We start from the raw sequence: 25,517 nt of genomic DNA on the forward strand, positions 1-25,517 counted from the left end.
TTATATCCATAAACCTTGCTTTGTAAAATGGCAGTAGGTAATCAAATACAGGTTACCTGAAGAAGTTCAGATATCCAACACCTCTCAGAGCTGCCTTTGTACAAGTCATGAGGAACACACCATGTGGCCTGAGGAGACTGGGATCCAGGGGCAGGTCGTGGACACATGGATTATCTATGCCCAGACAGATACCAGCAGGTTCCCCTTGTACTTGTGAGCATCTACACTGACTCTACTGGGACCTCATCCTGAACTGCCCGAGGGGAACAAGGTGAGCTCTCTGTGCCCTCTTATTTGTGGGAGTGCTCAGCGTGTTCACCCGCTCTGACATGTGGCCAGCTGTGTGCTTGTGTACATACGTGTTCTCCATGTGCTGTGCCTTCTGGGAATTCTTGCTCAGCCTCACTACTTGGTTGGACCTGGACATGGATCTGGATCTGTGGCAGTTTTGTCTCTGTCACAGTGCCAGACCCAGCCTTGTTATCTGACAAGAAAACCTGGGGAACAAATCCTGCATGGAAACTGCTGTTAAGGTGGAAAACAGGCAGGCACTGGGCACTGGGAGACAGGGGAAGGAGCACTTCCCACCAGGCAGACAATCTGCCAGCTGATGCCCTTCAGCTAGCAGGGCTGCAGGGGCCTTTGCTGCTCAAAATATTCTGGCAGTGTCTGAGACAACAAGTGAATGACAAACATATTTAGCAAGTTCCTCTGGCTGACCTGGCTGCAAAGGCAACAACCTCCCTATTTCTTTTCTGTAGTAGCCACACATGTTATTTGCTCAGTGCTGACAGGGAAGAAGCTTGATGGGAAGCAAATAGATCAAAATAAAAGGGAGAGAAACCAGCCAGAATGGTGGGGTTGTGATGAAAGTGTCCAGCCCAATATGCCCTCAGAGAACTATCAGTAAAAGCCTTTTGCCACAGGCAAACCAGGCTTATTTTTTGGGATATTTCCTGGCAGAAGAGATGGCAGAGCATTTGGTTTAAGGCAATAGAAAATGCAGATATGTGTGAGAACCCCTGTTCATTTTCACAGAGACACAATCTCTCAGACATATACACACTCTCCTTCACAGTTATGTAGCCCAAAAATGCTTCCATCATCATGTGCAATTTGACCATTGCAATCCAAGGAACATATTTCCAGCATTTTCTTCTCTGAGTCTTACAGCCAAGCCATGTATTTCCCTTTTCCTTTCTGAGACAACAAAGCTGTGCTTGTATCAGCACCCAGCTTGTGCCTGTCCTTGCTCTGAACTCCTTGCTCTGTGCATACCTCCCTGCTAACACACTGCCTGTGCTGGAAGCACCCTGAATGCTTTGCATGATGTGGAAGCCAATCTTCCTTGTTATGCACATTAATAGATGCCATGCCACAACCTTTTTCCCAAACAGCCCAAGTAGCCATTGCATAAGTAGATTGATTTCTAGGCATGTTAACTGTCCTTTGCCACTGGCAGGATTGCTGCATAGACATCTCAGGTGAGGACATGAGGGAGCTACTGCTTTGGCAAGAGTAAACTGCATGAAACCCAGTCCCTTCCCTGTAGCTAAATTCAAGTCACTGGCAACCACAGCCCAGTATTGTCCAGTCTCTGTGGTACATTGTCAAGTTCCCAATAACAGGACTCCCTTTTCTGCAATACTTCTGTGACCAGGGAGCACATGCTGTTTTCTCTGGCACTGGTGTATCATTCCTGGCTGAACAGAAGGAGGATAGAACTCATTTGAGCATGAAATAGGTTGCTAAGTGAAATCTTCCATGACATTCAGATATGCAGTCTACAACTTTCCTCTGTTTTTTTTTTCTGGGTTAGTGCCTCTGGAGACTCCTGATATTGAAGACTCAGAGAACAGAGATGATGCTGCAAACACTTCTCATGAGCCAAACACATGATGATCCTGGTTCCCAGTGGAAATCTGATCCCACATAGGATACCTCCCTCCCTTTGTATTACACAGGTAGGAGTTAGTCCAACAGGATACAAGGGTCCTTTTTCTAAAGTTCCACAGCCACACTTCTACTGCCAAAGGAGGAAATAATTCCAACTCCCAATGTAAATAAAAAGTGGAGAAATTGCTCTCTGGAGCAATTTTAACGCCTAATGAGAGGGAAAAATTTACTCTGTGACACACAGGAACCTCTTTTCTTATCAGACACAGCTATGAATGCTGTTTCAAATACTTAGGTGAGAACTGGGACAACAAAATAGAAAAAAACAGAGAGAATATGGCCCCAGACAACAGTGTCCATAGTTCTCTGAGGAAAAACGAATCCACCTACACAGTCACACAGACATTCACTCCCTGGAGGGCTTAAAACTCTGCACAGCAACAGCAAGGCAAATACAGATCAGAAACATTAGAATACCATAAATGGTGTGGGACAAGCATATGTGGGTATGGTTGTGAGGAGAACTATCACTTTAAATAAAATTCTAGCATCTAAAACAAATGTATAAATCCCTGAGTTCTTATATTTGGCCCAGATCATATTCCCTTTGCAGCTGGTAGAGTCAAATGCTTCAGAGACCTCTAACCTCCCCCTCAAATTTACAATGTCAGCGAAAAATTAGATTCTTTCTTCTGAAACCTGACCCCTGAGAGCACTGATATCAATAGTCTTAAAAATAGGCCCATCAGCTGGGGTCATCAGAGATGTGTTTGTATTGGATTTGCTAAGCCAAGAGATTTTCATACCAAATCTAGCTCCAGTGGGCTTCCCCAGCATGGGCGAGTTCATTTTGAGAAACTTGTAGGCTTTATGTACATTACAGACAGACAATTTTTTCAACTCTCCAACACTAACATGAACCAGAATGAGGTATATTTTCAGGAATCCTGCACTCCCACTGAAAACAGCATTCAGTGTCATCCGACACAGGCATCTGAAATGTCAGCTCTTGAAAATGCTCCGTCAGCCTTGTGCCCCTCAAGCTGAAGAGGAGGCAGCCAGCAGATGTAAGATAAGGTCTGCAAAAACTAGATAGGACAATGAAAGGGAGGGGATGGATTGCTGAATTTCCCTGTACCAGAAGTAGGGGCATCAGGTGAATTCAGCTGGTGGCCAAACACAGAGGGACAGGGAGCCTCAAACCAGCCACTGTTATCTACTCCGATCATCACCACCTACCCAATGGCTACTGAAGGTTTCCATTCATTCAAAGATCTGCTACACAAATGCATGGGAGCAGAACCTGATCCCACAAACAACAAAGACATCAAGACTGGCATTTGCCTGAGCCAGGAGCACTTGAGGAATGGGGCAGTGTTTAGGGGAAGCCTCAGCACATCTGCCTGTCCATGCTTCCCATACTGCCCAGCCTCAGCCACCATCGAGCCACTGCCAGGACAATGCTCTGGGCTGGCCTTTGTGTCCTGGCATGTCTGCCACAAGAAGCCAACAGGCAGCAGCAGGGCAGGGATGTCCCCCTTGCCAGGAGGCCATAGAGAGCCTGGAGCCCAGGTGCTGCTGCTCTGCAGCCAGGACAGCCTCTGTTTGCACAGGCAGTGCCAGACACAGCCACTGCTTGTGCCTCTGGGCAGAGCACACACCTGGCAGGGGAAAGCTCCTTACATCCATCCCATGGGGCTTGAGCCACAGTCTCAGAAGCGCACTGGGTTCAGGTGCCAGTGTATGACCACAGCACGGCTGGACCTGCTCACAGCTGAGCAATGCCCACTCGTGGGCTGCTAAGGGCAGTGGGACACACCAGCAGGGATTTCAGCAAAGCTGTTGAAGTTTATCACAGATCCTGGGTTTCTTCTTCAGTGCCTGGCCCATAACCTCAGTGTCCATGCTGTCTGACAAGATTACGAGCTAATTTAGTGAGCCATGCTGTTATTGCACATCTGTACCACAATCTGCAAAGACAGGCAGCAATGCCTGAACCAGATGTGTGCTGCTTCTTCCCTAAGTAGAAAAGCCTTGCTGTGCTGCTTAGTCTGCTCTCTAGGTGGGACTATGAAATCGTTCAGAATAGCTGAGATTTCAAGGCTGTTCAAGGGTTGCCTAATCCAACACCCTATTCAAAGCAAGCCAAATTACTTCAGGTTGCTCAGGATTTGTCCAGCCACATCCTGAGCACCTCTAAACATGGAACCTCTCTGACTTGGATCACTGTCATGGTAAAACCAATTTTCCTTATATCTAATCTGAATTTCCCACATTCCAGCTTGTGTCCACTCTTTCTCACTGTACCAGATACCTGTACATAGTAAGATCTCCCTTTAAGTTTTTCTGCATCAGATTGCAAAACACATTTCTTTTAGCTTCTCCTTACACATCATGTGCTCCAGCCCCCTGACCTTCTTGGTGGCCCAAAGACTACAAAACAGTCTTCACAAACCAAATTATCACCCAGAGCTATTTGTGACCACGTTATGTTCTCGGCAGTTTTACGGTGCTTTTTTTTAACAGTTCTTTAGACCAAACGCTCTTTCCTGCTACTGGAAAAGTGTTTTTCATGTATATTTTGTCACTGACAGGTTGGGTATTAACTACCCTTCACATACAAGCTGGTTTTTGCTCTTTCTTAGGTCAGTGGTTTCTAGATCACTTTTTTCATGCATCAATTCCAGCTTAAGCCTATTTTTTTTTTTGTGCAGAGATGGCTGCCCAGACTGGCTTTTAACCCATTTGTGTCATGCCCTCATGGCCATTATGGAGTGGGAAGACAACTCTGTCAGCAGCATGGGAGGGGCATTCCTTCCCAGCACCTGGGCCCCTCAGTGATGGTGAGTGTGTGGAGCTGGGTGACAGGACTCAGGTGGGATTTGTGGCCCCACTCGATATTGCAATCTCTCTGCTGTGTTTGCATTGTGATTCTGTCACACTGCTGTGCCATTGTGCTGAATCAAAATCACGTGCAACATCAAACTTCTTCAAATAAGTAAATTTGGTGTTAAATATTCACACCTTTCACACGTGGAATATCTAAAAGGACCAAATCTGGTTCCTGTAATAATTTCCTAGGAAGTGCTCACCTATGGATTTGTTGTGGGAGGTGGGTGAGAGTAGGCTGCTTCTCACAGCGGATAAAAAGGAATTAGGCTCTGGCATGAATTTTACAGAAGAGCTAATGACATTGCTGAATCTGTATGAGAGGCAAATCCCTCTGGAAATCTATGTCAACAGGGAAGAGTGAGAAAGAACTAATAAGACTCAGTGAAAGCCAAGAATTCCAAAGCTCTGTATTCCAAAGAATGCTATGACAAATGCTGATCACATCTTTAATTTTATCTGCGTTTATCTTCAACAAACCATAAAGCAGCTGAGAAAGGTCACAGACCCTTTTTTACTGCACTCAGATTGGCAAATCTAAATAATTTCATCCTGCTTCCAGTTCCAAATATACGACTCTGCTTGAACAAGAAGTTGGGAAGGCAGTTGAGTAAATTGTCCAATTGTCCTAGCATACCTAGTTAGTTATTTTTGCCTTTGAGAAAGATGTGCTCTTTCCAATTAGCCCGCAAAGAAGGATTTTCACAGTAACTCAAGATGAAATCATGGCTTGAAGTGAGAATGTGTGAACAAGCTGCAGATTTGCAGGCAGATGGGAGCAGGCAGGGAGGAGGAGATGGACAATGCAGGTTTTTTTTGTGGATCTCAATAAGAAAGGTCCAAGAAAATCTGGTTTAATAAAGCAGCCAGTTGATTAAGACAGTATAGCGAATGATATTCTCCACATTAGTACTCCCTATAAAACTAGAGGCCTTCCCTCCCCTGAGCACACAGTAGAGGGGAATTGGAGGCACAAAAGGCAAAGATCAGAGATTGAGATAAAGACAATTTACTGGATAGCAATAAGATAAGAAAACAAACAGTAACAGCAGCAATGCTAATGACAGAGAGTACAAGGAAAGATATGATTCACACAGAAATGCTCAGCACAGCCCTGAGGTGGTGCAGGATGGGCAGCACAGCTCAGTGTGGGCCTGGGCACGCTGAGGTTAACTGTGATGCACATCATTGACTTCTCCATGTATAGCTGTCTCCTGGTCAGGATTGAGACATTCCACCCCTTGATACAGACTTTCTCATAGATATTTAACTTAAAGCGTACGTTAATAACATACGGAATTCTAAAGTCCACAGTGCAAGGACCAGCCGAGTAGGTATCACCAACTCCTCGAATACATTTGTCTTACACAAGGCTCCAAAGACAAATGGTCTCTAATAAGAGTCACATTTCCACACAGATCAAATCCCTAGCACAGATCTAACATGAAGTTTTCACTGAAAATTAATTGTAACTGAGGACTATGAACAACATTAGAAACAATGCAAAGTGCTGACTAGATTAAAGGAGTTTATTATAATATAAATTCTTTTCACTTTGAAATGGAATGAATTTTCAATTGTTGTTTTATTTTCTCCTCTACCTCCTGGGGTTATTTTCTCTAATTATTGTGACATAAGGAGAAAAGTTGGAGGAGCAAGTTTTTTATTTTTTAATTAATTTTTTTCTTCTTTTTGTACCTTTTTAAAAAAAATTAAGAAACACTCAGAAGTTACAGAACACCTAGTGAAGTGAAGAAAAATTTGTGCTGGAAGAGATTGCCTCTATGATTAAATAGATAAGGAGATGAGGGGAAAAAAGGAGTGAAGCTCAGTAAGGATTTTGATGTTGTATCCTCCAGAAATCTTTTTCAGGAGAATTTTTTGGATAGATGGACTATTAGGTTTGTTAAAGACTGCCATCAAGGGATGCTGATAAACTTCTTGGTGTTCAGTTAGCTGTCACTACCAAGAGCAGCAGTTCAACACCCTGCCCACATTGTTCAAACATTTTCATCAGCACCTTGGACAATGATGATCCCTTGATTCAATGAGTGTCTTCTTGTTAAGCCAAAAACACAAAAGTGAACACAGACCAGCAGTGCAGTCAAATCATGAAGGAAACAAAGAATATATTCCTCTACATGAGGAAGAGTGTCACCAGTAGATTGAAGGAAATTACTATTTTCCCTTTATTCAAGAATGATGTGTGGAAACTTGAGAGTGCAGTGGTAGGCTACCAAATTGGTCAGCACACATGGCCTGTAAGGATTTTAGAGTGGCAAAGAGTTTTGGGAGTGGCTACAGCCTCTAACTTCTTGACAGACCATCAAGAAAGTGAGGAAGACAAACTCTTGGTAGTATTACCTAATAAAGCACAAGGAGCAGCTTGGAAGCTTCAAGCTTCAAGCTTCAAATTGTTTTTCTGTAAGTGGAGAGTGTACCATGGCAACAAATATTTGAGGGATGTGAAATGATTTCATTATTTGAAAACATGACTAGGGACCCATAACAATCCCATATCACCAACCATTCTATGGTCTTATGAAGTTACTGTTCTTTTTCTACTGTAGACACATGAATTTGGTGACTAAAAACCTGCAAAGCATCAAGCAGAATCTGTCAAAGGAAAGCTGAGTTGAAGACTGAGGTCAATAACTTTTCCAGTAGCATGAAGTCCATCTCTACAAACACAGGAGAAGTAGAACCCTCACTTCTCTGTATTCATGAATATTTTTTTCCATCCACAAGTGAAAAGCCTTTATGCAATCCTTTCCAACATTTGAAAACAGCAGAAAATAGCTTAAGCACAAGTTGACATTATTTAATCCTAGTAAAAAAAAATTCTGTGAAAAGTCTGAAATATAATGGGCTCATGAGATGTCACAAAGATGGAAAAATATTCAGAAAATTCACAGAACTTGAAGAGGCAAGGCAATCTACGAGAACTCAGAGCCCTAGAATGGCTTTTGGGCCTGATGTTGTACTCACTGCAGGAAAAATATAGATGAAGTACTATTTCCTGAACAAGGCAGATGAAAATCAGACTGTAGGAAGTGGTTCTTTATTGTCAGGTTAGGAAGAAACAGAAAAACAAGTGATCTGTCATTTCTTCTTGAATCTGTTGCCTTCCCAGATGATTCATGTTACTCTAGGAGGTGAAACAAAATGCAAGATATCAAACTGACAGAGAGGATGATATACTACAAGTGTGATCTTTGAACCAGTGCACTGGAATCCATGTCATCTTCTTTAACTGACATGTGCAGAGAACCCAGGAGGGAAATTGAATTATGAGGAATCATTTTGCAGCTGCAACTAGACACCTAAACATAGTAATAACTGTAAAAGGAGATACTGGATGGGAGCTTTCTTATGGATATATGGCTCTCAGCTGCAAAGCTTTAAGTTCCCACACAACTCAGGAGTCAGCAATAAGAGACAAGTTTATCAAAAACCTGCAAATTCATCTTGGAATTAATTTCATGTGACAGATAAAGAACAGTCAAGTCTATTCTTTGTTAAGGTATTATGTAATGCATTAGAAGAAGAGAGGGAAAATCTCTCCTTTTTTCTCTCCCTTTACTCTCTTTTGTATGCTAGAGGATGATGTTTTCTTCAATTCTACAAACACACAATATTATTTTTCAAACAGATATTATCTCCACATATGTTTTACAGAAAGACGTTGGCAATCTCTTAAAAGAATACATGATCACAGATGTTTCAGTCATACATGCAGTGTTATAAGCACACAAATGTTCTTTAAAGAAGTGAGTTGAGAAGACTGGTCATCCTTCTTACATTGCTTCACCTTCCTGATATTTGAGAGAAAATGAGAGTCTTCAGAATATGATAGAGACACACATCACATCCCAGCTCCATGGAAGAACTTTGAACAGCAGATCCTTCCTAATTCTTTGTAAAGGAAAGTCAAAGCCTCCCAGGAATTCTCTATATTTCAGTGTCATTTCTGTTTGTGCTTGGGAAGGCTGGAGGAGGACAGCTTGGGATCTAAATCCCATTCTTGCATTTGGAAACCACAGCCACTGTCCAAGGTTTCTAAAACAGCAGGAGGTTGGTGAGCTAAAACTGCCAATAAACCAAAAAGATGAAAGATGCATAACGCTTCCTTAGGAATTGCTGCTGTGACCTGACTGCAATTTCTGCTGGACATACGTCAGAGCAAACCAGCACAGCCAGATATGGAGAATGGCAAAATAAAACCTTTAAAATTGAATTTCAAATCACAGCCACTCAGTAATACTTCAGAAGAAGGTAAAAGATGTAATTAAATATATGAATCAAGGGAAATAATCTGTCTCATCTGATCTTTTGGAAGTACTCACCAAAAAGCTAAGGAGTTACAAACAGGTGCAGCAACACAAGCATGATATGGTCATCCAGTCTTGGAATTAGACTATACTAGATTATTTCTATTCTTTTTCCAGAATATTTCAGAATAGGTTTGCTCCAAAGCTCTTGTAATATTAAACCTCCTAACTACTGCTGAGTCCTGAGACACACAAATCTTACATGTCAAACAGCAATTAACGGGAGAAGAGAAGCCAACAATTCCAAGATCCAGTGTCGTGCTCTATTTGCTGGACTGCACTTCCTCCTTCCTAGATTCCTAGTCATCATATTTATAGGAGATTTATTCACATAGCTAGGAAGACCTCAAATATGTCTAAATATATCCACAAGCACGAATAGGAATCATGCACTCAGTCAAGTTTGCCAAACAATGCTTTGCCAAAAATTTTTTGACCTAAGAAAGAGGAGGAGGGAATTGAATGCGCAAACCAGAACCTATAAAAGCGCTGGTAGGAAAAGACTGTTCTGCCTCTGTGGAAGGATTAAAGGTAAGAATAGGGACAGCTGGGTGCTGGCAGAACCCCACAGCATTCCTGATGCCTGTGGAACTGCTTTCCTCAAAGAACTGTCTGTCTCAATAGACACGTTCCCTCTCTGTTGAAGTCACTAGCACGTTTTTGCCCTGTGACTTATTCTTGGGAGTCTGTGTAAAGATAAGAAAGAAGTTGTCACTTTTCTTTTTCAGTATTGACCAGCTTCCAGGCTTAGAGTCAACTGGTGACACAAGAGGTAAGACTGATTTACTTACTCCATAGGAACAGACTCCATGTTTGCTTTTTTATGCATTTCTAAGGCCACTTCCCATACCCCTTTACATCTGTGCACACTAAACCAGTGCAATTCTGTGCTGTCTAAAAGAGCAAATATCCTTTCATAACTATGTTGGATGCATTTGTTAGGTATTTTCTGGGAAATAATTGACCTCTTACACACAGAACTCTTAAAAGGAGATTAACTGTAAACAGAAATCCAGGAAAGAGAAGGTGAATGAAGAGCACATGTGTACTTAAGATTTTGTCAAATCCCTCCAAATGTTTTTTATTGAGAAGTTTTCGCTTTTCTATACAAGTTAATATTAAAGGGTGAGCTTGAGCAGGAAAAGGCAAAACAATTGGAGAAGACAAAACTCTGAAGAAGAAAAAGGTTTGCATGGACAAATCAGACCTCTGCTTACTCCACATCTGTTCCCTGATGATACTCCATCTCTATAGTTGGCACAAATTACATGGGCTGAAATGGGAGAGAGAGAGAAAGAATATAAGTGGGCTTTCATAATTTTGATAAGATGACTTCTCTTGATATCTCTTCTGCTTCTGCTTCTGCTTCTGCTTGGTATTTCTGCTGCATCTTTGATTACCACTGAATCAACCAATCAATCTAATTTTCAGCATAACGTGCTAAAACACGGTGAGATCTAATGAACTGAAAGTGTAAACTGGAAAAAAGGAAAAAACCTTGACCTCAATCAAAGACACCTATCTTCTTTAAATTAAACGACATCTAGAGCAAAAAGCAGGTAAAGCAGAAAGGAAGACTGTAATAATAGGCAGAGCAGAACACTACACAGCCTAAGGTCAATGTTAAAATGATATTTCAACCTTCACTCAGAACTGCCTTTCCATTTCAGTGCCGTGCCTTGCTGCACGCAGTAAACTACAGCCATGTCTTCGGACGCTGAGATGGCCATCTTTGGAGAGGCGGCCCCTTACCTCCGAAAGTCAGAGAAGGAGAGAATTGAGGCCCAGAACAAACCTTTTGATGCCAAGACATCTGTCTTCGTGGTACATGCAAAGGAGTCCTATGTGAAGAGCACAATCCAGAGCAGGGAATCGGGCAAAGTCACTGTCAAGACTGAAGGGGGAGAGGTGAGTCAAAAACAAGGCTCAAGAACAACATTTGAAACCCATTTTGAGCTTTTAGGAGACACATGTGGATCTTTCTGCTTTCTTGGCAGACCCTGACCGTGAAGGATGACCAAATCTTCTCCATGAACCCTCCCAAGTATGACAAAATCGAGGACATGGCCATGATGACCCACCTCCACGAACCCGCCGTGCTGTACAACCTCAAAGAGCGTTACGCAGCCTGGATGATCTACGTAAGTGGCAGCAGCAGCTTCCTCTGGGCAGCCTCAGGAGCTGCTGGGCCAGGCTCAGGGGAAGCCAACGTGCTGTGTCCCTTCCTTGCAGACCTACTCGGGTCTCTTCTGCGTCACTGTCAACCCCTACAAGTGGCTGCCGGTGTACAACCCCGAGGTGGTGTTGGCCTACCGAGGCAAGAAGCGCCAGGAGGCCCCTCCACACATCTTCTCCATTTCTGACAATGCCTATCAGTTCATGCTGACTGGTGAGTGGCTCTCATAAGCATCACAGCACAACTGTTCTGCTTTGTCTTGATAAAACCTGTAATGAAAAATGAAATAGTATTATGTAGTGTGGGTAGTTTTGCTTCTGCATTTTTCATTCTTTTATTACTCTGTGCTATGGAGTTCCAAAGTGCTACCCATGATAAGGATTACTTTGTCATGGGTCTTTACTCTGCCTTTCTCTGCTGCTCTAAAAGCACTCTGTGCAGAAGAAAATTGAAACAATTTACTATATGCAGGATAAGGAAAAGTTCATAGGGTGGAACAGTGAAGCAGCATATGACTCTTCAAGAATTTTCAATGTCCATGTCAAAGCATTACAGAATAACAGAATGTTTTGTGCTGGAAGGGATCTTTAAAAATGTCCTGGGCCTTCCCCATGATATTTGGAGGGACATGGGTAAATAAGTTTCAAGTAAAGAATGCAAGTGCAAATTGATTTGCAAGTAATTTAAAAGGAAAAAAAAGACTTATGAAGAAAAGATGAAAATGCAGGTCTTTTTCTTGTCTGAAGTTACGTTAATTTTCAGTATTTTTGTGTTCTTCATTTACCAAATCTATGTGTTTCTGCCTTGTTCACAGATCGGGAGAACCAGTCCATCCTGATCACGTACGTACACCCCCTGCGCGGGTCCCTGCGGGGCTGCCCCGTGCCAGGGCACCTCCTGCCTGACCAGGCACCCTCTGCTTCTCTCTTGCCTTTGGCAGCGGAGAATCCGGGGCCGGGAAGACTGTGAACACAAAGCGTGTCATCCAGTACTTTGCAACAATTGCAGCCAGTGGGGACAAGAAGAAGGAGGAGCAGACCTCCGGCAAAATGCAGGTGAGCTCCCAGGGCTAGAAACCTGCAGCTATCCAATTTCTTCATGAGCTAGATCATGACAAGAAGACATCTGTTTCAGGGGACACTTGAGGATCAAATCATCAGTGCCAACCCACTGCTGGAGGCCTTTGGAAATGCCAAGACCGTGAGGAACGACAACTCCTCACGCTTTGTGAGTTGTTACTTGGGTCAACTGTCAACACCAATTTGAATATTCTTGCTGTCCAGATTGGTAAAATAAATCTCAACTGACTTTCCTGCTGCTTTCAGGGTAAATTCATCAGAATCCATTTTGGAGCCACAGGCAAACTGGCTTCTGCTGACATTGAAACTTGTAAGACACCCTTCTGGCCTGATCCCCCTTCCCTCCAGCCTTCCCCACTTCTTGTGCTTGACTGTGTCCCACCTTCCTTGCCAGATCTGCTGGAGAAGTCCAGAGTCACTTTCCAGCTGAAGGCGGAAAGGAGCTACCACATCTTTTATCAGATCATGTCCAACAAGAAACCAGAGCTAATTGGTAGGAAAGATCACCAACTCCTCCATGCAAAGGTCATGGAACAACTTTGAATTCCTTTCTGTGCCGATTGCATTTGACCTGGCTGGGTTTTGTTCTTCTTTTCAGAGATGTTACTGATCACCACCAACCCCTATGACTATCTGTACGTGAGTCAGGGTGAGATCACAGTTCCCAGCATTAATGACCAGGAAGAGCTGATGGCCACTGACGTACGTAGCAGAAGTTCTCTCGCGTGAAGTTTCATTTCTCTGACCTTTAACAGCTGGGGTACTCACCTTAACAACTCTTTTGTCAGAGTGCCATTGACATCCTGGGCTTCACTGCAGACGAGAAAACAGCCATCTACAAGCTGACAGGGGCTGTCATGCACTACGGGAACCTGAAGTTCAAGCAGAAACAACGAGAGGAGCAGGCAGAGCCTGACGGCACCGAAGGTACCAGCAGAACCCATCCCAGAGCCTGGAAGAAAATAAACACTCACTGAGTTGAAGGCAGCATGTGAGGATCAGGATGATGACTCAGCCTGTGCACTTCCCCTGTGCCAACACTGTAGAATAGCAGTGGGTCCTAGCCAGAGGACTGCTCTGGAGGAACAAAATCAGATTATTTTGTATAATGCAAATTGTAGGCTCTAGTGTCTCCCAAAGAGTGCTGCCATTAACACTAATCACTTTTTTTATCTTTACGAATATTTTGATTTTTACTGGAATTGCCCTTTAATATATTTTTTAAAGGAACAGTGATGTCTACTGGTACCTTAACAACTGATTGTTTTGATGTTTAGTTGCTGACAAGGCTGCCTACCTGATGGGTCTGAACTCAGCAGACCTGCTCAAGGCCCTCTGCTACCCCCGAGTCAAGGTGGGGAATGAATACGTGACCAAAGGCCAAACTGTGCAGCAGGTAACAACAACCACTTCTTTTGAGGATAGGTTCTCTGGACTTTCTCTTTTGTCCTGCATGATATCTACACACTTTCTGTTTTACATTTCAGGTATACAATTCAGTGGGTGCCCTGGCAAAGGCAGTGTTTGAGAAGATGTTCCTGTGGATGGTTGTTCGCATCAACCAGCAGCTGGACACGAAGCAGCCCAGGCAGTACTTCATTGGTGTCCTGGACATTGCTGGCTTTGAGATCTTTGATGTAAGGAACAGGGGTTTATTAGCATGCTTTTTAAAATTACATTACTATGTGACAAAATATTTCAGGAGGAATGCTACTGGTTTGTTGATGGTTTTTTGTTTTCTGGTTTTTTTTTTGTTTTTTTTTTTTTAATAAATGGTTTGATCTTTTATAGTGTTTCTAGAGCTTTCTGATTCCCAAAGGGCTTTAATTGGAAATAGGTTTTTTTTTGCACATATGCCAATGAAATCCCTAAATGCATATTTTTTGCTGAAGGCTTGGCACATGATTTGAAGTCAACATTTGTGAATGTTGGAAATCATGTTGTGCTGTGGACTCTTCTCCTGGAAATGATTAAACGCAGGCTAGTAGATATCAAAGCTGATAAAGTCTGAGTTATTAAAATTATCTAAGCTTCTAGAGTAATAAATACATGGATAAAGTTCAGATTGACAAATCCTGACAGAAATTCCAAACTTCGGGATCACTTAAGATGGAGCACTTACAGATCCTCCGGTGTTTTGTACAAATAGGCAGCACTGTTCTTTATCCCTAACTTAATTTACATTCATAATAATCTTGGTTTGTAATTGTGCAGTTCAACAGCCTGGAGCAGCTGTGCATCAACTTCACCAATGAGAAACTGCAACAGTTCTTCAACCACCACATGTTCGTGCTGGAGCAGGAGGAGTACAAGAAGGAGGGGATTGAATGGGAGTTCATTGACTTTGGCATGGACCTGGCTGCCTGCATTGAGCTCATTGAGAAGGTATTTCTGTAATTCACAGTGTCAGGTATTTTCAGAAATTCATTCATTTTATATATATTTCTAAATGCAGCTTGAAATGGTAAATATGATACTGCAGTTACAGCACTTTGTATTATTATATAATTTGCTGAGCAGAACAATCCCTGAGAGCAGTAATATTGTCCCTCTCAGGAAGTTATTTAATCTCTGAGTCTTTCTGCCCTTTCACCTTGTCCTCCCTCCTTCCTTGTGATTTCTCCCAGCCCATGGGCATCTTCTCCATCCTGGAAGAGGAGTGCATGTTCCCCAAGGCAACTGACACCTCTTTCAAGAACAAGCTCTATGACCAGCACCTGGGCAAGTCCAACAACTTCCAGAAGCCCAAGCCTGGCAAAGGCAAGGCTGAGGCCCACTTCTCCCTGGTGCACTATGCTGGCACAGTGGACTACAACATCTCTGGCTGGCTGGACAAGAACAAGGACCCTCTGAATGAAACTGTTGTGGGGCTATATCAGAAATCATCCCTGAAGACACTGGCTTTACTCTTTGCCTCTGCTGGAGGAGAGGCAGGTCAGTTCTCTGAAATTCAAATTTCCATGTTTATTTAACATGTTTATTCTGACTCTACCACAGCCATGAATATCGGCTATTGTTCTTTTCCATGTTCCATTCTTAACATGACTGCTATATATTAAAAAAACTTGATCTTTACTAGTTGTAAAACCAACTTTTTTTCCCTTTTTTTTTTTTTTTTGGTGTTCTTCAGAGGCTAGCGGTGGTGGTGGTGGCGGCAAGAAGGGAGGCAAGAAGAAGGGTTCTTCTTTCCAGACTGTCTCAGCTCTTTTCAGGGTGAGTACAGAAGTCATACTCTCTACTTCATTCCTGTTATGTTTTTTGTCTGTTTGTTTGTTTGTTTGGTTGGTTTTTTGTTTGTATTTTTTTTGTTTTAGTTGAAGATTGTAAATCCTCACTCTAGCTGCAATAAGGACATTTAACTGCAGCTATTAATGTTTTTATGTATCAAGAACAATTCTTTGGTTATGCATAAACGAGCTGACAGCAACACAGCTGAGGCCAGCTGAGGAAGATATAGATATATCCCTCAGTCTCATTAAAACACATTGCAGAATTTTATGACTTTCTCTCCTGCTCAAGAGTGAAAGAAGAAAACTCACAATAAGAATGGCCATAGTTGGGAATTACAAACCTGCTAATGTTTTACAGGACTTTTCTTACATCTGAAAGTGCAACTGAGGAGGTACTATTTGTTAATTAAAAACCTTTTTTCATGAACCCACAGGAGAATCTCAACAAGCTGATGACCAATCTGCGGAGCACTCACCCACATTTTGTGCGGTGTATCATCCCCAACGAGTCTAAAACACCTGGTAAGATCCCCAAGAAAAATAAAAAACAGTGTGATGCAGCCATTATTCTCTATGTTTTATTATGAATTATCAAATAATTTTCTTATTGCTTAGGTGCCATGGAGCACGAGCTGGTGCTGCACCAGCTGCGCTGTAACGGCGTGCTGGAAGGGATCAGGATTTGCAGGAAAGGGTTCCCCAGCAGAATCCTCTATGCTGACTTCAAACAGAGGTCAGTTTCCCTTCTGATTTCCATTCTGTCTTTCCTGCCAAGGTTTTATGTCTTAACTATTTTATCACTTGGGAATATTTTTTAACACTAGCTCTTTCTGGCTATAACTAGAAGAAAAGGGAATGTTGAGGTGCATAACAAAAAGCAACATATATGGCTAGCAGAAGAAAAATTGTTGAGAAATGAAGGGTGTCAGGTGTCCTCACTGACTGCTGGGGAATCTGAGTGTGAAAGCACAGTAGAACTGCAGAAACCAGTGATTACAAGATTGGGATTGGTGGCAGCAGGTTCTCAGGTAAAAATTACAAACTATGAGTTCCTTGGCCAGCTGCAAGTTTCAGGGGAAGAGCTTTTCTCCAATACAGAGGGTGTAGGAAAGTGGCAATGTTCCTCTCAAGTAATTTTCTTTAGCATATTTTCAGTAAAAGGATATGGATTGAACTCACTGGAAATCAATGTCTTCTTCATCGTGGCTGGTCCCCTAAAGACTGGAATAGTTTTGTTAAATTTGTTACCAGGTTAAGACCTCATCAGAAGGATATCTCTAATCAAGGGATGAAATTCCAACTTCCTCAGCCCAATTCTGCTGCAAACACTGCTCTTGGTTTCAGTAAACAGAACATTCTTATGACTGGACACTGTCTTCATTTCTATTTCCCCCAATTCCACAGATACAAGGTGCTTAATGCCAGTGCCATCCCTGAGGGACAGTTCATCGATAGCAAGAAGGCTTCTGAGAAGCTCCTTGGGTCAATCGATGTGGACCACACGCAGTACAAATTTGGACACACCAAGGTACAAACCCCCCATTCACTGCCTGCCTGGGCTTTGCTCCCTCTACCTGACAGTGATGTGCTGCAACATTGCCTCTCTCAAGGTGTTCTTCAAAGCTGGGCTGCTGGGACTCCTGGAGGAGATGAGGGATGAAAAGCTGGCACAGCTCATCACCCGCACCCAGGCCAGGTGCAGGGGCTTCCTGATGAGGGTGGAGTACCAGAGAATGGTGGAGCGGAGGTACACCTTCCTCTTCTTCAGTTACAGAGTCATGTTGCTCATGGGAAAGTGTCGACACTCGTCAGACTGAGAATATTCATTGTACGTTTTAATTATGCCGCAGGGAGTCCATCTTCTGCATCCAGTACAATGTTCGTTCATTCATGAATGTCAAACACTGGCCATGGATGAAGCTGTTCTTCAAGATCAAGCCCTTGCTGAAGAGTGCAGAGTCTGAGAAGGAGATGGCCAACATGAAGGGAGAGTTTGAGAAAACCAAGGAAGAGCTTGCAAAGTCTGAAGCAAAGCGGAAGGAGCTGGAGGAGAAAATGGCATCTCTAATGCAGGAAAAAAATGACCTGCAGCTCCAAGTGCAATCTGTAAGTATTGTTAGTGTATTTCTTCCAGGTACCCTCACAGCACATAACTCTCATACTACACATTAAATTTTCTGAGAAAATATTTTAATATGAATAATGGAAGGTAGAATTCAGACCACTCAGTGTCACCATTATAATATGAGGTTCTAACTTGGGAATGATTTTGAAGCATGTATGCACATAGGTCTGTTTCTCCAGGCTCACAATATAACATCCAATGTAGTAACTGGAGATTCAGAATTTACAGTTCATTGTGGATCAATTCATTTGACAGTTTTCTCCGGTTTCAGTCAGTTGCCCAAATAAAAGGCGTTCATGCCATTTTATATGATACATGTTAAGACACCTGTCTTTCTGCAACCACTTTTCCAGGAAGACAGAAAAACCCTCTGCACTCTGTCACAATCCTATATGTACCTTCTAAGTCCCTTGGGAGATCAAGGGATTGGTCAATATTTAAGCATTACCTTGTGTCTTGACATGTTCGCTACACAGATTCAGAATAAACTCAGGTTCAAATTGAAACCTCTGATTGCACCTAGACTATATATCAATTTATCTCACTCAAAGAAAATTAATTCAAGGACAGTCTTGCCGAGAAAAGATTTTTCTATTCAGCTTTTAAAAACAGTTGTGTTTAGCAAACCAAACCATGTTTCTCTAATAGGAAGCTGATGCTTTGGCCGATGCTGAGGAAAGGTGTGACCAGCTCATCAAAACCAAAATCCAGCTGGAAGCCAAAATTAAGGAGGTGACTGAAAGGGCAGAGGATGAAGAGGAAATTAATGCTGAACTGACAGCCAAGAAGAGGAAGCTGGAGGATGAATGTTCAGAGCTGAAGAAAGATATTGATGACCTTGAGCTAACACTGGCCAAGGTGGAGAAGGAAAAACACGCCACCGAAAACAAGGTATGAGGTAGAACCTGTCACTCGCACTCCAGAAAATGGGCTGTGAGCTATTACAGGACTTCTGTCGCTACTTCCTTTATTTACATTTGCTCCCTTTTTCCTAAAGGTGAAAAACCTGACTGAGGAGATGGCAGCCCTGGATGAGACCATTGCCAAGCTGACAAAAGAGAAGAAAGCCCTCCAAGAGGCCCATCAGCAGACCCTGGATGACCTGCAGGCAGAGGAGGACAAAGTCAATACTCTGACCAAAGCCAAGACCAAGCTGGAACAGCAAGTGGATGATGTAAGCACACAGACAAAGAGCAGGAACAGGACAGGTATGGAGTCCAGCCTGGCTGGCAGGGCCTTGATGGTCTTGGTGTGTTTAGCTGGAAGGGTCCCTGGAGCAAGAGAAGAAACTGCGCATGGACCTGGAGAGAGCTAAGAGGAAACTGGAAGGAGACCTGAAGCTGGCCCAGGACAGCATCATGGATTTGGAGAATGATAAGCAGCAGCTGGATGAGAAACTGAAGAAGTAAGTGTGGCTCTGGGACTCCTGAGTGCTGGGCTGCAGCTCTTGTCTTTTTTCTTTCGCATGCTCTAACATGGTTCACTTGGCCCAAAGGAAAGACTTTGAAATCAGCCAGATCCAAAGTAAAACTGAGGATGAACAAGCCCTGGGCATGCAACTTCAGAAGAAGATCAAGGAGCTGCAGGCAAGTCCCTGTTCCTTCTCCTGCCTTGCTCAGGCTCAGCTCAGGCAGGAGGAGGCACAGGTGTGAAGGGTGCCCGGTGTTCTGCAGGCCCGTATTGAGGAGCTGGAGGAGGAAATTGAGGCAGAGCGAACCTCTCGCGCTAAAGCAGAGAAGCATCGTGCTGACCTGTCGAGGGAGCTGGAGGAGATCAGCGAGCGCCTGGAAGAAGCAGGAGGGGCCACAGCAGCTCAGGTGGAGATGAACAAGAAGCGTGAGGCAGAATTCCAGAAGATGCGCCGTGACCTGGAAGAGGCCACGCTGCAGCACGAAGCCACGGCTGCCGCCCTGCGCAAGAAGCACGCGGACAGCACAGCTGAGCTGGGCGAGCAGATCGACAACCTGCAACGTGTGAAGCAGAAGCTGGAGAAGGAGAAGAGTGAGCTGAAGATGGAGATTGATGACTTGGCCAGCAACATGGAGTCTGTCTCCAAAGCCAAGGTACGCAATTATTTTATAGGATCATTGACCCAGTGGAATACAAGACAATTCTTGCACCTGGCCTTCTTTAGAGTGTGGATGCTTAACTCATCACTTCCCATATGCTGAAACACAGGCCAATCTGGAGAAGATGTGCCGTACACTGGAAGATCAGCTGAGTGAGATTAAGAGCAAGGAAGAAGAGCATCAGCGCATGATAAATGACCTCAATGCTCAAAGAGCTCGTCTGCAGACAGAGTCAGGTGAGACCCCCACATCTACATGAGCAGATCAATAACATCTCAGCGTTATTGCAAAAATTACTCTTCTGTGCACGCGGTCTTTTCAACACTTTGTTTCACGTCTACTGAAAAATACTTCAAATGGGATCATAAATTTCAGCATGGACTGTGAGCCATCTGGTTTTACATCTTCAAATGTTTGCAGTGTTTCCATCAATGGCATTAAAACTGTTGTATATCTGCAAATTTTCTCAGGTGAATATTCACGTCAGGTGGAAGAGAAGGATGCTTTGGTTTCTCAGCTGTCAAGAGGCAAACAAGCTTTCACCCAACAGATTGAGGAACTCAAGAGGCATCTGGAGGAAGAGATAAAGGTGAGAAGGTGTTTTCCTTAATATATGAAATCATCTAACCAACAAGATGAAAGGGACAAAAATAGCTACTTTGATAATGGAGTGCATGTTTTCCCATAATAATATTGCTTCTCTTTCCCAGAAGTCTACCCATTAACGTTTTGCAAATTCACAGATCTTTCCCATCACAGGTCTTTCTAAGATCTTCTCATTGAGATTTCCCAGGGCATTTCTGTTCATTTTCCCACTGTTTTTTTTTTTTTTTACCAAGGCCAAGAACGCCCTGGCCCATGCCCTGCAGTCTGCTCGCCACGACTGTGACTTGCTCCGGGAACAATATGAGGAGGAGCAGGAGGCCAAGGGGGAGCTGCAGCGAGCCCTGTCCAAGGCCAATGGTGAAGTGGCCCAGTGGAGAACCAAATACGAGACAGACGCGATTCAGCGCACGGAGGAGCTCGAGGAGGCCAAGTACGTGGGGAATGTGGAGAACACTGTCAGAAACTAAGAATGGAAATTTGAGGGGCCCACAGTGACACTGTGAGGAAGAAATCAGCATTCTCCTTTGGGTGGAGTCACAAAGAGACAAAATATGACAGAAAGCAAGTAGGCTTTGGGGAAAAGCAGAAAGGTCCAGAATAGCAGAGAGAGGCCAGAACTGCTGCAGGATTGCTCCAGAATTCAGAAATGCAAATAGAGTGGCTTACACCTCTCTGTGAATGTGTCACAGAGTACCAAGAGGCTAAGTTTACTCTTATGAAAAAGAGGCTGCTTCATGCCACAGTCTTACATATGCTTACCACTTTCCAGGAAGAAGCTGGCCCAGCGCCTGCAGGATGCAGAGGAACATGTTGAGGCTGTCAATGCCAAATGTGCCTCCCTGGAAAAGACAAAGCAGAGGCTGCAGAATGAAGTGGAGGACCTGATGATTGACGTGGAGAGATCCAATGCTGCCTGCGCTGCTCTGGATAAGAAGCAGAAGAACTTTGACAAGGTCTTTTGGCCTCCAGCACCAGCACTCCTGGCCAGAGCATGGCCCCGGGGTGGCCACAGCCCTACTCACACCCCGTTTCTCTTCAGATCCTGGCAGAATGGAAGCAGAAGTATGAGGAGACACAGGCTGAGCTGGAGGCCTCGCAGAAGGAGTCGCGCTCTCTCAGCACGGAGCTGTTCAAGATGAAGAATGCCTATGAGGAGTCCTTGGACCACCTGGAAACAATGAAGCGGGAGAACAAGAACTTGCAGCGTAAGTCCCTCTGCTCCTCACTGGCCTTTCTCACTATCAGCCACCACCACCATGGTTCATGGGTCTGTGCCTGCAGGTCTGCAGAGATGCCTGTCACCTTGGTGGGACAGGGCCCTTCCCATTCTGCTCGGTGCCTGACCATGCCATTGATCTTTGTTCCCACAGAGGAGATTTCCGACCTCACGGAGCAGATTGCGGAGGGAGGAAAGGCCATTCATGAGCTGGAGAAAGTCAAGAAGCAGGTTGAGCAGGAGAAATCTGAACTGCAAGCCTCCCTGGAGGAAGCTGAGGTACCGACAATGCTGATAAATTATGTCCCCACCAAGAGTATGGGTGTAGTCCTTTGGAGAGCGAAGAGGAAAGCAAGCCTACCTTGCACGTGGGCCAGCAGAAAAGATTACTTGGAAAGTAAGACACTCTTTGTGTTGAATTGTTCCAGGCCTCCCTGGAACATGAGGAGGGGAAGATCCTGCGCCTGCAGCTTGAGCTCAACCAAGTGAAGTCTGAGATTGACAGGAAGATAGCAGAGAAAGATGAGGAGATTGACCAGATGAAGAGGAACCACCTCCGAGTTGTGGACTCCATGCAGAGCACCCTGGATGCTGAGATCAGGAGCAGGAATGAAGCCCTGAGGCTGAAGAAGAAGATGGAGGGAGACCTGAATGAAATGGAGATCCAGCTGAGCCATGCCAACCGCCAGGCTGCAGAGGCACAGAAGAACCTGAGGAACACTCAGGCAGTGCTCAAGGTGTGGCATAATGTGCTGAATTCTGACACAGCTGTATTTTTTCCTCTGTTACAACTCTTTCAGTTCTAAGCTGACAAGAAAATAAGAAATACAAAAATAGAAAACACACACCTCCCAATCTGTTGTATCTCTCATTCCAGGACACTCAGCTGCACTTGGATGATGCTGTCAGAGCACAGGAGGACCTGAAGGAGCAGGTGGCCATGGTGGAGCGCAGAGCAAACCTGCTGCAGGCTGAAGTTGAGGAGCTCCGGGCAGCTCTAGAGCAGACAGAGCGGTCGAGGAAAGTGGCTGAGCAGGAGCTTCTGGATGCCAGTGAGCGTGTGCAGCTCCTCCATAGCCAGGTCAGTTTATAAATATATTTAGTATTTATACTATTGATCCATAGGTGTAAATGAACTTAAGCCTGGCAGAGCTGTAACAGTGTTTTGTTAAATGCAAGGGCTTTAACAGTAAATAAGAAGTAATAGGTGATAGATAATTTTAATACTTTTGTTTCAGATGTAGATAGGGTATGAATTCCAGTAGACTGCAGTATAGATACCTTAATAAATGCAGAGACGTTTGTGAGGTTCTTACTCTTTTACTTGAGTACAACACTTTCACATTTCCATTTGAGACTTTAAAGGCAAATGTAGGCTGACCATGAACAAAATAGGAGCTCACTAACTCCTTCATTAATGCAATTTAAAAATGTCACTTATAAGTATGCTATAGAACCACCTCAAATTTTATGGTCACTAGAGTGAAAATGGTAAGTAAAGCATTTTTTTCATTTTTCAGTACAAATTCCTCCTTTGTTGTCTGAGAAAAAACTTCTTAGAGGATGCTCAGGAAATACCAAAGCACATCATATGTGAGAAATTAATAGCTACAACAGTAGTTCTCTTAGAATCCAGTGTGACCTGATGGCACAATCTATATTAAAAAAAACAGACTTATGCTGTACTTGATATGATACTGCAAGCTAAGAAAAAAAAAAAAATCACATACATGCTCTTCAACAGAACACCAGCTTGATCAACACCAAGAAGAAGCTGGAAACAGACATTGCCCAGATCCAGGGTGAAATGGAGGATACCATCCAAGAAGCCCGCAATGCTGAGGAGAAGGCCAAGAAGGCCATCACCGATGTGAGTTGGGCGCTCCTGACATTGCTGAGGATGAATGTACTCTCCTCAAAATATCTCCAGCCCCAAAATGGCTTTGACCTTTTGCTCTGATCAGGCGGCCATGATGGCAGAAGAGCTGAAGAAGGAGCAGGACACCAGTGCCCACCTGGAGAGGATGAAGAAGAACCTGGACCAGACGGTGAAGGACCTGCAGCACCGTCTGGAAGAGGCCGAGCAGCTGGCACTGAAGGGAGGGAAGAAGCAGATCCAGAAGCTGGAGGCCAGGGTGTGTAGGGCTGGGGCTGGGCCTGAGTGAGCGTGTCCTTGGAGAGACATTGCCAGGGAAGCTGCAGGGATGGGCTTGTCCTTGCAGGTGCGGGAGCTGGAAGGGGAGGTTGATGCTGAGCAGAAGCGCAGTGCTGAAGCCGTGAAGGGCGTGCGCAAGTACGAGCGGAGGGTGAAGGAACTCACCTACCAGGTAAGGCAGGAGCCCTCCTGCCCTCACAGGGCTTTCCCACTGTGAGTCACATTCTGCACACACCATCCCCAAGGGGAATTGTTAACCTCACGTGGTGCAGAACCAAGAATTGACTCTCTGTTCTGTTTGTCAAACACTGTAGTCTGAGGAAGACAGGAAGAATGTCCTCAGGCTGCAGGATCTGGTGGACAAGCTGCAAATGAAAGTGAAATCCTACAAGAGACAAGCTGAGGAGGCTGTAAGTACCAGTTTGTCCAAACCAGACTTTCTTCTGGTGGAGGTGGATTTCTCTATTAATATTTTCCACTGTACAGCTTTTTGAAACCTTGACAGTTTTGCTGCAACATTATGATATTTTGATGCAATGTGAAATGTGAGAATAAGACTTGCTTAGTTTGGGAGGAAATATACTTCCCCAACCCATTTTTTTTTTTTTACTTTAAGCCTCATTTCCCACTCCATTTCTTTGCTTATACCTTTACCTGGATGCCAGAAGCAGCTGTCAGTCTGTATATTCAGGGCTATGACATGAACTCTGCCTAGCCCATGCTGTGTATAATGTCTTTTTGGCATTCCAATATTCTTTTATCTTCTGACACACGTAGCACGCTGAGCAGTTTCTCATTTCACTTTGAATCTGCTCTGCTAGCCAAGCTGTGGCATTTGAATTTTTGTTTACCCAGTTTTCTGGTAATAAATGCCCAACACGCTGCCTGCTGCTTTCACAACTCCCTTTACCCACACAGGAGGAGCTATCCAATGTCAACCTGTCCAAGTTCCGCAAGATCCAGCACGAGCTGGAGGAAGCCGAGGAGCGGGCTGACATTGCAGAGTCACAGGTCAACAAGCTCCGAGCCAAGAGCCGGGAGATTCACAAGAAGATAGAAGAAGAAGAATAAGGTTCCCAAGACTAAAAAGTGACCTGAGGCATGCATAAAATGTAAACCTCTGTGTTGCTTTCTTCAGTAATTATCATTTATGTTTAGGTAATAAAGACTGTAGAGACCCTTGCATATGAACAGTGACTATGATGTTTTATTTATTCTAGTATTCATTACTTTTGAATTACATGTGCACAGTTCACATTTAAAAGTATATCAAACAGCAAAGCATTTTTACATTTGCATTTTTTAAAATGCATGAAGAATGGTAATAATTATATGGATTTATTATTCCTCTTGCAATGAGAAGTATGTATTTCTTCGATGGACTAAGACTACACCTTTTCAAGTGATTTTCATCTTCTTAGGAAAAAAAAAATAGGAGTAAAGATTCCTGAAGCATTTAGCATACACACACACATATATAAATATATATAATGATATATATATATAATTTTTATTAATTGAAAAATATTGGTTATTTGGTTAAGATTAAAAGTATTGGAAACTCAAATTTCATTCCAAATAGTGACAAGCAGTCAAACCAACATGGTGAGGAAGTGGCACAAAGAGATATCCCCACTCCTTTTCTCTGAAGTAATTCTATTTCATGCATAGCACAAAATTATATCCATTCATGTGTAGAATCCATATTTAAAAGACTGTGAAGAATGAATAGCTAAGACTGAGGA

General features: G+C 43.6%; 1 protein-coding gene across 1 annotated transcript; it reads left to right on the forward strand.

Moving 5' to 3' along the window:
* Positions 1–10,805: 10,805 nt before the first annotated feature.
* LOC137485070 (myosin-1B-like) lies at positions 10,806–24,963 on the forward strand. The gene is made up of 38 exons (XM_068209313.1): positions 10,806–11,024; positions 11,114–11,257; positions 11,349–11,505; positions 12,107–12,134; positions 12,233–12,347; positions 12,427–12,519; positions 12,618–12,681; positions 12,766–12,864; positions 12,970–13,073; positions 13,160–13,298; positions 13,649–13,767; positions 13,859–14,008; positions 14,586–14,756; positions 14,999–15,305; positions 15,502–15,584; positions 16,036–16,123; positions 16,217–16,334; positions 17,006–17,129; positions 17,212–17,348; positions 17,452–17,707; positions 18,375–18,617; positions 18,724–18,900; positions 18,986–19,131; positions 19,222–19,312; positions 19,400–19,789; positions 19,905–20,031; positions 20,266–20,384; positions 20,635–20,831; positions 21,171–21,354; positions 21,441–21,606; positions 21,772–21,896; positions 22,046–22,354; positions 22,495–22,698; positions 23,362–23,487; positions 23,582–23,752; positions 23,840–23,944; positions 24,087–24,182; positions 24,691–24,963. The coding sequence occupies exons 1-38, from the start codon at positions 10,821–10,823 to the stop codon at positions 24,841–24,843; spliced, it is 5,829 nt and encodes a 1,942-aa protein (XP_068065414.1). The 5' UTR covers positions 10,806–10,820; the 3' UTR covers positions 24,844–24,963.
* The last annotated feature ends 554 nt before the right edge of the window (positions 24,964–25,517 follow it).

Source organism: Anomalospiza imberbis, chromosome 19, assembly GCF_031753505.1.
Source record: "Anomalospiza imberbis isolate Cuckoo-Finch-1a 21T00152 chromosome 19, ASM3175350v1, whole genome shotgun sequence".
Classification (NCBI taxonomy): Eukaryota; Metazoa; Chordata; class Aves; order Passeriformes; family Viduidae; genus Anomalospiza; species Anomalospiza imberbis.

Coding starts and splice junctions, on each gene's coding strand:
- LOC137485070 (XM_068209313.1), top strand. CDS start 10,821: ATGTCTTCGGACGCTGAGATGGCCATCTTTGGAGAGGCGGCCCCTTAC. Junction 12,682..12,765: donor TTCTGCTGACATTGAAACTT/GTAAGACACCCT, acceptor CTTCCTTGCCAG/ATCTGCTGGAGAAGTCCAGA. Junction 19,313..19,399: donor AGAAGATCAAGGAGCTGCAG/GCAAGTCCCTGT, acceptor GGTGTTCTGCAG/GCCCGTATTGAGGAGCTGGA.